The sequence below is a fragment of the Hemiscyllium ocellatum genome, chromosome 33 (assembly GCF_020745735.1).
Source record: "Hemiscyllium ocellatum isolate sHemOce1 chromosome 33, sHemOce1.pat.X.cur, whole genome shotgun sequence".
NCBI classification, from domain to species: domain Eukaryota; kingdom Metazoa; phylum Chordata; class Chondrichthyes; order Orectolobiformes; family Hemiscylliidae; genus Hemiscyllium; species Hemiscyllium ocellatum.
This window is the reverse complement of record NC_083433.1, coordinates 8,077,814-8,092,888: the sequence shown is the minus strand read 5'-3', so window position 1 is coordinate 8,092,888 and position 15,075 is coordinate 8,077,814. Positions and strand designations below refer to the sequence as shown.

The window sequence follows — 15,075 nt, the reverse complement described above, 5'->3', positions numbered from 1 at the left end:
CTAGAGATGAATGTTGGAGGTTTAATCAGTAAATGGGCAATGGGGTAATAGTAAGGAGGAAAGCTTTAGACTACAGGACGATATAGCAGAGCTGTCAGATTGGCAGATCTGTGGCAAATGGTGCTTTATCCCGAAAATTATAAGATGATGCATTTTGGGAGGACTGACTAGGTGAGGGAATACATTTTCCACTTTTTAGTAAGGACTGTAATGTTTAACTTTTAAACTTTATTATCCTTATTTTCCTTCTTTGTACCTAAGATTCTGTAACTAGGTACCTTTATACCTAAGATGGTGCCATAAGTGACAACTTGTAAACTTTTCACTGTCCTTATGTGATTACATGTGGCCATAAACCTAATTCAATTGAATTGGTAAGAGCCTAGATTATACAGAGGATCAGAGGGACCTTGATGTGCAGGTCAATAGGTCCGTGAAGGCAGTGAATAGAGAAATAAGTTGGTTAATCATAGAATCTCTGTAGTATGGAGATTCAGCCCATTGAGTGCACACTGACTCTCTGAAGAGCATCCCACCCAACCCCACCTCCTATCCTATCCCTGTAGCCCTGCAATTCCTCTGGCTTGCATATCCCTGGACATTATGGACCAATTTAGCATGGCCAATCCACCTGAACTGCACATATGTGGGATGAAACCAGAGGAAACCCATGCAGATACAAAGGCATTGAAATATTTACGTTTACTAGTCGAAGTACTGACTCCTAAAACAAGGAGGATTTGATGGAGCTGTATATAACATTGGTTAGGCTGCAGCTAGAGTACTGCACAGATCTGGCTGTCACATTGTAGAAGGGCTGTGGCTGCATTTGACAGGGTCCAGAGGAGATTCACCAGGATGGGCTTGAGTGATTCAACTATGAACAGAAAGGTTGGGATTGCTTTCCTTTAGAGTAGGGAGGGCCTGATTGAAAATGGTGTACAAAGTTATGAGGGACACAGATAAGGAAGAACATTTACTCCTGAGTAGAGGGGTTCAATAACCAAGGGACATAGATTTAAGGTGAAGGGCAGGAGGTTTAGGAGGGATTTAAAGAAGAATCGTTTCACCGAGGGGATGGTGGTTCTCTGAAACATCCTGCTGGAAAGAATGGTAGGCCAGGAACCATCACAACGTTTAACAAGTATATAGATGATCATACAGCACATAAACAGACCCTTTGGTCCAACCAGTCCGTGCCTAACTTAAACCCAAACTAAACTAGTCCCACCTGCCTCCTGCTGGCCCATATTCCTCCAAGTCTTTCCTCAACCTGTACTTATCCAAATGCGTTTTAAACATTCTAATTGTACCCACATCCACCACTTCCTCAGGAGGTTCATTCCACACGTGAACCACCCCTCGCGTAAAAAATGTGCCCCATATGTCTTTTTAAAATCGTGCCTCTCACCTGAAAACTGTGCCCCGTCAATAGTCAAAGACAACTATAATTAACCCTATCTGTACCTCTCATGATTTAATAAATGTGAAAGCCCATTGTATACAAGCTTATCAGTGACATAGTGGTAGTGTCCCTACCTCTGAGCCAGGAGGCACTGGTTCAAGTCCCATCTTCTCCAGAGATGTAAGATAGCAAGGTCACATGCTGGTAAGTGGGACTAGGATAGATAAGTGTTTGAACACGATGGTGTAAAACTGTATTAGAGACAGCTGGGACAAACTCCATTAATGGTTGTTCCAGTTCCCTAACTTGAAGTGAAATGAGTCCGGGGAAAACATAAGAAATGGATGTAGGGTGGCTCGTTGAGCTGGAAGGTTCATTTCCAGACTTTCCGTCACCCTACTAGGTAACATCTTCAGTGGGCTTCCAGGTGAAGCATTGTTGATAATTCCTGCTTTCTATTTACATTTGGGTTTCTTTGGGTTGGCGATGTCATTTCCTGTTCTTTTTCTCAGGGGGTGGTAGATGGGGTTCTAACTTGATAAAGTTCTGGTTGGAATGCCATGCTTCTAGGAATTCTCGTGTGTGTCTCAGTTTGGCCAAACAAGTGGTCATGTTTTAGAAGTGACCTGTATAATGAAATGGGAGTGGTCAGTTCTGTAGCTGATCAGTTCAGTCTAGAACTAGTTGGGAGTTCAGCTCTGTGAAAACCAGCTGTGACACACTCTCTCTCTCCTTCTGCCCTTTTAACTTCAACCTGTAAGCATCTGTTCCTTTTTTTTAAACTGTGTATTAAGGGGGTTTGCTTGTTAGAATTGTTGTGTATATTCGGAACAGCATAATTAAGTCTAGTTTGGATAGACTGAGTTCTGTTGGAGTTCTTTATTCTGTTCTTTGTGTTTCATTGTGTAATTTTGTGAATAAATTTTAGTCTGGCTTAAAACCTGGTAGTCAACCTCGTTAACTTACTCCTGGTAATTTTCACTGTACACTTAGCAAAACAATTGCAAAGTTATGGTGTGGGGCTGCCTGGTTAAGAATGATTTGAGTGGCCTGGACTAGTCCATAACACCAGTTATCACCATTCTGCTCACAGGAACTAACTGCGCACAGATTGGCTTTGGTTCTTTCCTCCATTATAGCAATGCCAACATCTACCCGCACATTGGAATCACACAAAGAGCAGCAGCAGCAGGATTGATAGCCATATGCAGACCGGCTACCCCATTCCAAAGGTAGAATAAAGAAATCACACTGTAAACATCTCAGCTTCTCAAAGTTTAATCAGTAATTTCTGATCTATTTCCCTCTTCCCAATTGCAATGCAGTAGATTGATAGCTTGTGGACTCACTGCTATGAAGGCTCAGTCATTGAGTATAAGGGTTGAGATCAATAGATATTGACAGAGGTAGGAACAGTTAATCAATATGGCTTTGAGACAAGTGATCAATCATGATCTAGTCAAATGGTGGATGAGAGTCGATGGGCCGAATGGCCTACATTTGCGCTATTCCCGACATTGCCATGTTCCTACTGAAAGTTTGATCACTTAAAATAAAAACCCACAGAAATATATTTTAAACAAAGTAATCTGTTTATAACTCAATCTCCCTGCGTTGGTAAATGGCAGTATAATTAAAAAGGCTGGAACACACTGATTGATATGAGGTGAGGGTTTTTAAAGAAACTGACAAGAATCTATTGCATGAGAGGGATACCAAAGGGAATTGGCAATTCCAATTCAGGAAGGGGTTTGGGGAGGGGGCAACTGAATAAAATTCTTCAACATTATGAAGGGGTCTGACCAATGCGAAGAAACTGTTTTCATCAGCAAGAGGCTCGGTAATCAGAAAACACTGGTTTAATGGAGAAAAATGTTTAGTTGGTTGGTGTGGGGCGGAGTGAGAAATTATCCACGCAGCAAATTCTTGTGATCTGTAACATACTGCCTGCCTGAGAGGGCAGTGAGGCAGAGTCAGTACTGACTTTCAAAACGGAATTGAATAAATAATTTTAAAGGATTTGTTTTTCTAAAAAGAAGTGGGAAGAGAGCAGGAGCATCGAACGAACTGGGTAGCTGTTTCAAAGAGCAAGTACAGGGGTGAGAAGCTGAATGGCCTCTTTCTGTGACATACGATTCTATGTTTCAGATGCAGGTTTCCAAAATAATCTCCGTTGCAGAATCAGAACTAGGCACGCAAGGCAGGATTTTCTTCTTTCGTTTTGGAAGAGGAGGCACTACATTTCCCTTTTACATGATCACTGGCCGCTCATTCCCATATGACATATATTCTGTCTTGTACATGTGGGGAACAGACAGGATCTCCGGGGTTGAGCCTGCCCGGGTCATCACCCATGGGGCCTGAAACTGGTAGTAGAGGTCCTGTTTGCGCTTGACATCATTGGGTTGTTGGTACACATCCTGATACTGTGTCTTGAGTCCCCGATTTGGGACAGGTGGCAGGTGCCTGGGGAGAGGAGGAATTCTCGTGGCCGCTCGGAACACACTGGGGTCAGTCATCGGGCCAGGACCACGGACAATCCTCTGGGCGTCTTTGGGCAGAGGATTCTCCTTCAGCCCATGGCCCCAGGTCTTTGGGTAGTCTTCCATTTCCCAGTAGGTTGGTATGTCTTTCTTTGGAAAGCCTTCCAACTCCTCCCTGCAAAGGAAGGTGTGTGGGAGGGGGGGTGGAGGGGGGGAGGTGGGGAGTGGAAGGAAACAAAAACATTATTCAGGTCCCAAAGGTCAGGGAACTAGGAAAGCAGATAGGAAACAACCTGCAAAAGCTTCAAATCTGGAATAAGCATTTTAGGACAGACTTGACACAATTAGCTGGGAAACATTAATAAAGAAACTCAGGGATCAGAGTAAAAAGGAGTTGTAATAGTAAATTCGTAAGGTGACTTTAACAATAGTGAAATGCCTCCCAAGGCTGTTAAAAAAGAAAGTTTGGTACCAACCCACAGAAAGAGATATCAGAGCAGATAGCCAAATTCTTGGTCTAGGATTTATGCTTTAAGGGTATCTTCAAGGAGAGATTTAGGGAATCCTTCAGATCATGGTCAATCTAATAATCCTTATCTGCACATTCCTGCCTTTTCCCAATAACCTCACTGATTAGAAATTTATCTCAACCTTACATACTCTTAACAACCCAACCTTGACAGCCCTGTGTGGTAAAGAAGTCCACAGGTTCACAAGCCTTATGGGCTGAGGAGTGGCAGATGAAGTTTAATTTAAATAAATGTGAGGTGCTGCATTTTGGAAAGGCAAATCAGGGTAGGACTTATAGACTTAATGGTATGGTCCGAGGGAGCGTTTCTGAACAAAGAGACCCTGGAGTGCAGGTTCATAGTTCTTTGAAAGTGGAGCCGCAGGTAAATTGGATTGTGAAGAAGGTGTTTAGTATACTTGCCTTTATTGCTCAGTGCATTGAGTACAGGAGTTGGGAAATCATGTTGCAGCTGTACAGGACATTGGTTAGGCCACTGTTGGAACACAATGTGCAATTCTGGTCTCCATCCTATAGGAGAATGTTTTGAAACTTAGAAGGGTTCAGAAAAGATTTACAAGAATGTTGCCAGGGTTGGAGGCTTTGAGCTACAGGGAGAGGTTGAATAGGTTGGGGGTATTTTCCTTGGAGCGTCAGAGGCTGAGGGGTGACCTTATAGAGGTTTTTAAGATAATGAGGGAAATGGATAGGATAAATAGACAAGGTCTTTTCCCCAGGATGGGGGAGTCCAAAACTAGAGGTCATAGGTTTAAGGTGACAAGGGAAAGATTTAAAAGGGACCTAAGGGCAACTTTTTCACAGAGAGGATGGTACATGTATGGAATGAGCTGCCAGTGGAAGTGGTGGAGGCTGGTACAATTACAACATTTAAAAGACATCTGGATTGGGTATATGAACAGGAAGGGTTAAGATGGATTGTGAGCCAAATGCATGGACGGGTTGGACCAAAGGGTCTGTTTCTGTGCTGTACAGCTCTAAAACTCTATGACTGAGAGAGAAGTATTCCTCTTCATCTCTGTCTTAAGTGGGTGACCCCTTACTCTGAGATGATGCCTTCTGATTTTACACTTACCCCACAAGGAAAAACAGCCTCTCAGCATCCTGCCTGTTGAGCCATGCATGTTTCACTGAACTTGCCTCTCATTCTTCTGAGCTCCAATGAGTACAGGCCCAATCTATTCAACCTCATGTCATGAGAAAATCCCACTGTACCCAGTATCAGCGTAGTGGACCCTCTCTGAACTGCCTCCAATGCCAGTACAACTTTCCTCCTATAATGGGACCCAAATTATTCATAGCATTCCAGCTGTAGTTTTCCTCATCCCTTGGATAATTTTAGTAAGGCATCCAACTCCATTTTATATCCTGTTTCTTTTGAAGTAAAAGGGTAATTGATTCATTTGTCTTCCCTATTACCTGAATTTATGATTCATGGACTAGGATTCCCAAATCCCTTTGTGCTGCAGCTTTCTGCAGTCTTTCTCCATTTAAATAATATTCAGTTCCGCTATTCTTCCTGCCAAAGTGCACAACCTTACATTAACTTATGGAAATCTCTCTATAAACCTCTCTAAGAGTGTCTCCTCCTTTATGATGTTCCTTAAAAGCTATTTCTTGCCTCAGAATCGGGTTTAGTTCCTAACCCTCCTGTGCAGGGCCTTGGAATATCAGATGCATGACTTAAATATAAGCATTTGTTGTTGAAACATCATGGGGGCGAGATCAGATCTCCACATAGAAATATAAAATTTGAGAAGTTGATAATGTCACAAGGAATAAACATACTTCTTAAAGGCCCTGAAATCCTTGTTGGTTGTGGTTAAATAAATGTCGTTAAGTCGCAGAACATCTTTGTCTCGTACGTAATACTCCTTGCCAGCCAGGGCTGGATTCTCCGTGCTGGCAATGATATTCTGTGAAACGAACAAGTATTAGAGGTCATTGTGAATCTCAACTACTGACACTCAGAGCTCCTCAATATTGTGTCAGTATGCGTGTGATAGATCTTATAACATGAGGCATGCTAAGTCTAACATAACCCAAACTTAATCCCAAAGTCAGGAGAGAGAGTTTAAGTAGAACTGCACATGAAGGGGCTGAGAGGAGTGAGCTGGGAAGGTGGTGACTGGTCCAGCATGTTTGGAGAAATTCCTTTGCAAGGTAGTAGTTTGATGGAGACAAGGATATTTTGTGTCTGGATGACAACTGGGTCCATGTCAATGTCTGTGTGTGAATCTACCTTTGCAAATTTCTGCATGCGCATTTCTGAGTTTGCTTATGTATGTATGTGCTAATTGTCATGAGAGTGTGTATGTGTGTGTGTGTGTGTGTGTGTGTGTGTTTATCCCCTGCATGTGTGTCTCCATTTGGAGGGATGTCCATCTGTATACCTATGGCATGTCTGTGTGTCCTCATGTATCTGTGCATCTACAGTTATCTTTGTTTACTTTTTTGTGGGGATGTGGGCATTTCTGACAAGGTTAGCATTTGTTGTTCATCCCTAATTGCCCTTGAACTGCCAGAGGAAGTGGTGGAGGCTAGTACGACTGCAATGTTTAAAAGGCATCTGGATGGGTATATGGATAGGAAGGGTTTTGTGGACCGGGTGCTGGCAAATGGGACTGGATTAGGTTGGGATATCTGGTTGGCATGGACAAGTTGGACCTAAGGGTCTGTTTCCATGCTGTACATCTCTATGAGTATAACTGAATGGCTTGCTAGGCCACTTCAGAGGGGTAGATCAGTCATGAGTATAGATGTCATGGTCATCACTACTGAGGCTAGCTTCCAGATTTATTAATTGAATTTAAATGAGGAGTTTTGAATCCCTGTTCCCAAAGCATCTGCTTGAGCCTGGTGGATTACTAATCCAGGGACTTGACTGTGTGGTAAAGGGAGGAATTGATCTAATGGTATTATTGCTAGATTGTTAATCCAGAGATCCAGATGATGTACTGGGGATCTGGGCTTGAATCCCACCACTTTTTTTTTAAAAAGAATCTGTATTAAGAACCTAATGATGACCATGAATCCGCGGTCGATTGCCAGGAAAATTCCCATCTGGTTGAACAATGCCACTCTTACCTGGTCTGGCCTCCATGTGATTCCAAACCCACAGCAATGTGGTTGACCTAGCTGCCCTCTGGGCAATTAGGGATGGGCAAAAAATGTTAGTCTCGCCAGCTATGCCAATGTCCCGTGAATAAATAAAAAAGAATGGTGTGTGTTAGTGTTTTGCTCATGTTACTGCTTGCTTACTGTCTCTTTTGTATCACAGGCCATGGTAACGTATGAGAATGTATTGATGCTGTCAGCCACTTGTTATTGCCCAAGGTCTAATGTGCTTAGTGGTCCTTACTTTAGATGGTCCATTGGTGTGATGGTTAGCCAGATTGAACGGCTGAGGTCCAGCCTTAAATGCAGTGTCCAGGGTTTGTGGGAGTCTCCCGGTGTATTTGTCCTTCATTTCACTCGTTTGGTTCACCATATTCAGCGGAGTCCTCCAGTCTCGCCTGCTCAGCTGCAAGATACAGACGGTGCAAATATCTCTTTTTCCATTGGAGTAAATACAGATTCAATTACTCTCCCCTTTCTAACTGCTTATGAGAGCTAACATGAAATGAATCTGCTTGAGTCAATTCCAGTAAATCCATGGGACAGGAACTGCAGATGGAGATACATGTCTGAGGTTGAGTTTGAGACATAACACAGGGAGCTTCACACAGTATCTAACCCTGTACTGTCCCTGAATGGGAGTGTGAGATGGGGGCACTGCGGAGGGAGGTTTATTCTGTATTTAACCCCGTGCTGTCCCTATCCTCAGAGTGTTTGATGAGGACAATGTAGAGGGAGCTTTATTCTAAGTCTAAGTTTGTGCTAACCCTGTCCTCAGAGTGTTTGGTGGAACAGTATAGAGGAAGCTTTACTCTGTATCTTACCCCACACTGTCCCTATCCTGGGGGTGGATTGGTGGGGACAGTGCAGAGACAGCTTTATTTTCAGTTTAAAAGAGTACAGAAAGGTTTACTTTCAGTTCAATCGAGTGGAGGCACCTTTACTTTCAGTTTAAAAGAGTTGAGGTTGCTTTACTCAATATCTAGTCCCTTGCTATCCCTGCCTAGGAGTGTATGATGGGGTTGGTGTTGAGGGAACTTTACTTTCAGTTTAAAAGAGTAGAGGGACCCTTCATTCCACATTTAACCCAATTGTCCTGTGAGCACGGATGGGACCAATGTAGAAAGAGCTTTACTCCATATCTAACCCTGTATTGTCCCTGTCCTGGGAGAGTTTGATGGGGACAGTGTAAAGTAAGCTTTACTGTGTAGCTAACACCATGCTGCCTCTGACCTGGGAGTATTGGATGAGGACAGTGTAGTTGAAGATTTACTCTGCATCTAACCCTATGCTATACTTGTCTTGGGGGTATTTGATGATACTTTATACTGATACTTTATACAGATTTACTTTGTACATAAAAGCACATTGTAGCTGCCAATGGGGAGTTTGATGGAATAATGTAGAGGAAACTGTACTTTGAGTCTAACCTGCCCTTGCAGTGTTTAGTGGAACAGTGTAATGACAATTTTATCCCATTTTTCAGCCTACGTTGTATTTAGGTATACTGCATACAATAAGACAGGAAATGCTCTATTGTGAAGTGCTATAATTAATCATTACCCTGATAATCACATAGAAATGTCAGTAAACACCAAGTAAAACATTGAGTGTTACAAGAAGCAACGGGAAATCTTCCTTTGTTGACCTCACCTTTTCTGACAAATCCTTCATATAATGAACATTCCAGTGATTGGGAACTTTTATGTGGCGTGGATGGCCAAGCAGCCCTCCGATGGTCTTGAGATTATGAGTTGAGCCAGTAGTGGTTTCAAAGTTATTAAAAACCTCATCGTATGGATGAAGAGTGTCCTTTTCTCTCAGTTTCAGAGGGAGAGGATCTTTCAAAAATGACTGGAAAAGAAAGCAAAGCATTAATAAAGTACAGAGATTGTCTCTATCTTTCCCACGATGGACTGGATCTCCGATAAGATCCCTGCTGGAATATGACAGTTATCCTTAATATCTTTGTCAGAAGTCTCACACTGGGTTATAGTCCAACAGATTTATTTAAAATCACAAGCTTCAGGAGTGCTGCTTTTTCATCAGGGGAAGTGGAGAGAAACGCATAGACACAGAACTGATGAAATCATGTTATTCCAGCTATTGGTTTGTCTCTCGCCCCATGTCATTTTTGATTATCTATAATTATCTCTCTGCGTTAATTAATCGGTTCATAGTCAACCCTTCATTTATTATTCAGCTGTTGACCTTTACTCACACTGTTTGACACATTTGATCACCTAAGCAAAAGTGAGGTCTGCAGATGCTGGTGATTAGAGTCATGAGTGTGGTGCTGGAAAAGCACAGCAGGTCAGGCAGCATCCGAAGAGCAGGAGAATCAATGTTTCGGGCAAAAGCCCTTCATCAGCCTTTCCTGATGAAGAGCTTTTGCCAGAAAAGTCAATTGTCCTGCTCCTCGGATGCTGCCTGACCTGCTGTGCTTTTCCAGCACCACACTCATGACGTTTGATCACCTGCAAAGACATGTTATTCAGCCTGTCGACACTCCACCCACACTATTCGTATTTATCTGTTGACACTCTTAATTACCTAGAATTATCTTGCCATTATCTCTCTGCCTATAAATGCTGTGCCTGTGTTCTTCTCTCCACTTCACCTGACGAAGGAGCAGAGGTCTGAAAGTTTCTGATTTTAAATAAACCTTTTGGACTATAACCTGTGTTGAGTGAGGTCTGACTTTGTCCACCCCGATATCTCCCCATCATTAATATTTTTGAGGTAGAAATGTGGAGTATCAGTTCAGCTGTCCACTAATGACTCTCTAGGTATTTGACACTAGGAAGGTTGGACTCTGTTCTGAAGTCCTGCGTGCTGAATTTTTGATAAATGGCTAGGATTCAGGTGAAACCTACAGAAGCATAGAAAATCTATAGCACAGACCAAGGTCACTTGGCCCATTATGTCTGTGTCAACTAAATAAACTAGCCATCCATTCTAATCCCACTTTCCAGTGCCTAGTTAAAAGTCTTATAGGTTTAAACATTTGAAGTGTAGTTCCAAGCTCCTTTAAACTCTCAGAATTTCATTGTAAGTTATCGACCACAGCTTCTTCCAGCTCTTTGAAAAATCTAATCAATTAGTCCCTGCTCCCATATCACTGTTTGTCCATTGCCCTACAACTGTTTTCCACTTCAAGCATATATCCAACTCACCTTTGAAAGTTACTATTTTAATTTGTGTCCACTTCCCTTTCTGGCAACACATTCCAGATCGTAACCCATGAAGTTTGAGAAAAATTCTCCTCCTCCCTCTGATTGATTGTTTGTGGTTCAAATTGGTGGCTCAACATCACTATCTCAGGTCAATTGGGAATGAACAATAAAACACTGGGAGTTAGTTGCATTCTCTGATGACTTGAGGAGAAAGTGAGGTCTGCAGATGCTGGAGTATCAGAGCTGAAAATGTGTTGCTGGAAAAGCGCAGCAGGTCAGGCAGCATCCGAGGAGCAGGAAATTCGACGTTTCGGGCATAAGCCTGATTCCTGATGCCAGCAAAACATTTTCAGCTCTTTCTTCTCTGACGACTTGTTCAGATTTATATCTGCAGTATAACTTTTGTCTAAAGGATAGAAGCCTTTAATTTTAAACATCGATGGGCAAACTATCTTTGCTCATTTGAACACAGTTTGTGGGTGTCACTGGCTGGGCCTGTAAGTTAGGTAAAAACAGGGGCTGCAGATGCTGGAAACCAGATTCTCGATTAGAGTGGTGCTGGAAAAGCACAGCAGTTCAGGCAGCATCCGAGGAGCAGGAATATCGACATTTCGGGCAAAAGCCCTTCATCAGGAATAGAGACAGAGTGCCTGCAGGGTGGAGAGATAAATGCGAGGAGGGTGGGGGTGGGGAGAAAGTAGCATAGAGTACAATAAGTGAATGGGGGTGGGGGTGGAAGTGATAGGTCAGGGAGGAGGGTGGAGGAAGGTAGCAAAGAGTTTCAGGACATGGTTGAAGAGCTGCAGGGCAGAGGAAATGACCTGTATGTTGCCCATGAACTGAGTGGCTTGCTGCGACATTTCAGAGGACAGTTAAGTCACCATAGGGAGACCAGATCTCACATTGACAGATTTCCTTCTCTCAGTGGCATTGGTGAACTAGATGTGTTTTGTGATTTATATTCACCATTCCATTCCAGATGCATTAATTAATTGAATTTAAGCTCTCCATCAGTGGAATTTGAACTCATATACCTAAAGCATTAAGCTGGCGCTGTTGGGTGACTGTTACTACAACACTGTCTCCCCAGTACTTTGTGCAGAGTTCACCCTTATGTTTCAACTCTGAATGTAACATACAGCATGATACCTTGCAGTAAAATCCAATCCAACAAGGCATAGCCATTAAATAGCAGCAGTTATTGTATAGTGAATGCGAATTGTGGTTTATTTTCCTGATCTGAGAGAGACAGAAGTCACAAGTTAGTTTGCCATCTTCAAAAGCTAGATGATTCAGACAAGGAGCTAAGATTAGGGGGCTGGAATTGAGTTCAGGGTTGGGAGTTAGATTTGGGGCTACTTGAGATTAGATACCCAATAAATCCACTTTAGCAGTCAAAGATAAGTGGTTTTCTCACCTGCACACACACAACATGGGTGCTGGGAGAAAATAAAAAACAAAAATAAAAGAAAAAGAAAAAAATATATAAACAGGAGAATTGCCCTTTGACGTGAAGGGCACTGCTTTGTCACAAGAAAAATATTTTTTAAAAAAGTGGTTTTCTGAGCCAGCAGATCAGCCTCTGGTTTCAGTTAATGTTTGTCGTTTAGCCCAGCATTAGAAGTACCATTTAAGAAATCATAGCTGGAATAACCATTCATACTTAATGTTCATGTGACAGCAAAAATATGATCTGGAGGAGCCTATGTTAGACTGGGGTGGACAAAGTTAAAAATCACACAACACCAGGTTATAGTTCAACAGGTTTATTTGAAAGCCAGTGCTTCCAAATAAACCTGTTGAACTATAATCTGGTGTTATGTGATTTTTAGCAAAAATATGGTCAGAAACAAGCCAGGGAAGTTGAGCAGAATTTTTAGTATGTGAATTACTTTTTTCTGAGAAAATGGATAAAGGGCTTGGGAATCTATGTAGCTCCTTACACTACGTCCAGTCTTTGAGTAATCAACATACAAGGAGAAAGTGAGGACTGCAGATGCTGGAGATCAGAGCTGAAAAATGTGTTGCTGGAAAAGCGCAGCAGGTCAGGCAGCATCCAAGGAGCAGGAGAATTGACGTTTCTGGCATAAGCCCTTCTTCAGGAATGAAGAGGGTGTGCCAAGCAGGCTAAGATAAAAGGTAGGGAGGAGGGACTTGGGCGAGGGGCGTTGGGAATGCGATAGGTGGAAGGAGGTTAAGGTGAGGGTGATAGGCCGGTGAGGGGGGTGGGGGCGGAGAGGTCGGGAAGAAGATTGCAGGTTAGGAGGGCGGTGCTGAGTCCAAGGGTTGGGACTGACATAAGGTGGGGGGAGGGGAAATGAGGAAGATGGAGAAATCTGAGTTCATCCCTTGTGGTTGGAGGGTTCCTAGGCGGAAGATGAGTCGCTCTTCCTCCAGGCATCATGTTGCTATGGTCTGGCGATGGAGGAGGCCGAGGAGCTGCATGTCATTGGCGGAGTGGGAGGGGAGTTAAAGTGTTCAACCACAGGGTGGTTGGGTTGGTTGGTACGGGTGTCCCAGAAACGTGTTCCCTGAAACGTTCCGTACGTAGGCGGCCTGTCTCCCCAATGTATAAAAGGCCACATCAGGTGCAGCGGATGCAGTAAATGCAGTGTGGAGATGCAGGTGAATTTCTGACGGATATGGAAGGATCCCTTGGGGCCTTGGAGGGAAGGTGTGGGTGCAAGTTTTGCATTTCTTGCAGTTGCAGGGGAAGGTACCACGAGTGGAGGTTGTGTTAGTGGGGGGTGTGCACCTGCTGAGGGAGTCACGGAGGGAGTGGTCTTTCCGGAACACTGATAGGGGAGGGGAGGGAAATATATGCTTGGTGGTGGGGTCTGTTTGGAGGTGGCGGAAATGACGAAGGATGATACGATGTATCTGGAGGTTTGTGGGGTGGTAGGTGAGAACCAGTGGGGTTCTGTCCTGGTGGCAATTGGAGAGGCGGGGTTCAAGGGCAGAGGAGTGGGAGGTGGAGGAGTTGCGGTGGAGAACATCGTCTTTGAAGAAGGAGGCCATCTGGGTTGTTCGGTATTGGAATTGGAATTGGTCCTCCTGGGAGCAGATGCGGCGGAGGCAAAGGAATTGGGAATATGGGATTGCGTTTTTACAGGGGGCAGGGTGGGAGGAGGTGTAATCTACGTAGCTGTGTGAGTTAGTCGGTTTATAGTAATGTCCGTGCTGAGTCGGTCACCCGAGATAGAAATGAAGAGGTCTAGGAAGGGGAGGGAGAAGTCAGATATGGTCCACGTAAATTTGAAATCGGGGTGGAAGGTGTTAGTAAAGTGGATGAACTGTTCAACCTTCTCGTGGGAGCACGAGGTAGTGCCGATACAGTCATCGATGCAGCGGAGGAAAAGGTGGGGGGTGGTGCCAGTGTAGCTGCGGAATGTGGACTGTTCCACATATCCAACGAAGAGGCAGGAATAGCTGGGGCCCATGGCTACTCCTTTGGTTTGGAGGAAGTGGGAGGATTGGAAAGAGTTGTTCAGAGTGAGGACCAGTTCAGTCAGTCGAAGGAGGGTGTCAATGGAAGGGTACTGGTTGGGTCAGCTGGAAAGGAAGAAGCGGAGGGTTTTGAGGCCTTCGTGATGGGGGATGGAGGTGTATAGGGACTGGATGTCCATGGTGAAGATAAGGCGTTGGGGACTGAAAAGCGAAAATCATGGAGGAGGTGGAGGGTGTGGGTGGTGTCCCGAATGTAGGTGGGGAGTTCTTGGACTAAAGGGGACAGGACCGTGTCGAGGTATGCAGAGATGAGTTCGGTGGGGCAGGAGCAGGCTGAGACAATAGGTTGGCCAGGGCAGTCAGGTTTGTGGATTTTGAACAGAAGGTAGAAACAGGCAGTGCGGGGTTGTGGGATGATGAGGTTGGAGGCGGTGGATGGGAGATCCCCTGAGGGGATGAGGTTATGGGATGGTATCCCCTGAGGTGATGAGGTTATGTCTTTTCCTCTTTTAAATTTTTTTAAAATTAGATTATTTATAGTGTAGAAACAGGCCCTTCGGCCCAACAAGTCCACACCAACCCTCCGAAGGGCAACCCACCCAGACCCATTCCCCTACAGTTACCCCTTCAACTAACATTATGGGGCAATTTAGCCTGGCCAATTCACCTAACCTGCACATCTTTGTGATGTGGGAGGAAACTGGAGCACCCGGAGGAAACCCACACAGAAAGTTGCCTGCCGCAGGAATTGAACCCGGGTCTCTGGAACTGTGGGTTGCAGAGCGTTTTTGACGATTGTAGTCGGCAGTTTGTCCCACTTACTTTGAAGTTAGAGGGTGGGAAGTATCTGGCAGGGGTGTAATGTAGCGCGACGCCTGAAGTTGTTAAGTGCAGGTCGTGTCGTCTCTCTGCTGTGGCCAT

At 44.1% G+C, this 15,075-nt stretch overlaps 1 protein-coding gene across 1 annotated transcript; it reads right to left on the bottom strand.

Annotated features, from left to right (window-relative positions):
- Nucleotides 1-3,654: 3,654 nt before the first annotated feature.
- Nucleotides 3,655-15,075, bottom strand: LOC132831196 (stabilizer of axonemal microtubules 3-like). The gene is made up of 5 exons (XM_060849210.1): nucleotides 14,977-15,075; nucleotides 9,185-9,385; nucleotides 7,776-7,937; nucleotides 6,203-6,330; nucleotides 3,655-4,063 (listed from the first exon to the last, which is right to left on the bottom strand). The coding sequence occupies exons 1-5, from the start codon at nucleotides 15,073-15,075 to the stop codon at nucleotides 3,655-3,657; spliced, it is 999 nt and encodes a 332-aa protein (XP_060705193.1).

Excerpts from the sequence above, each read along its gene's own strand:
- LOC132831196 (XM_060849210.1), bottom strand. The coding sequence starts at position 15,075 with ATGGCCACAGCAGAGAGACGACACGACCTGCACTTAACAACTTCAGGC. Across the intron at positions 6,331-7,775 it reads ACACCAATGGACCATCTAAA|AATATCATTGCCAGCACGGA; the intron begins GTAAGGACCACT and ends TTCGTTTCACAG. Across the intron at positions 4,064-6,202 it reads GATTTCAGGGCCTTTAAGAA|GGAGGAGTTGGAAGGCTTTC; the intron begins GTATGTTTATTC and ends CTTCCTTTGCAG.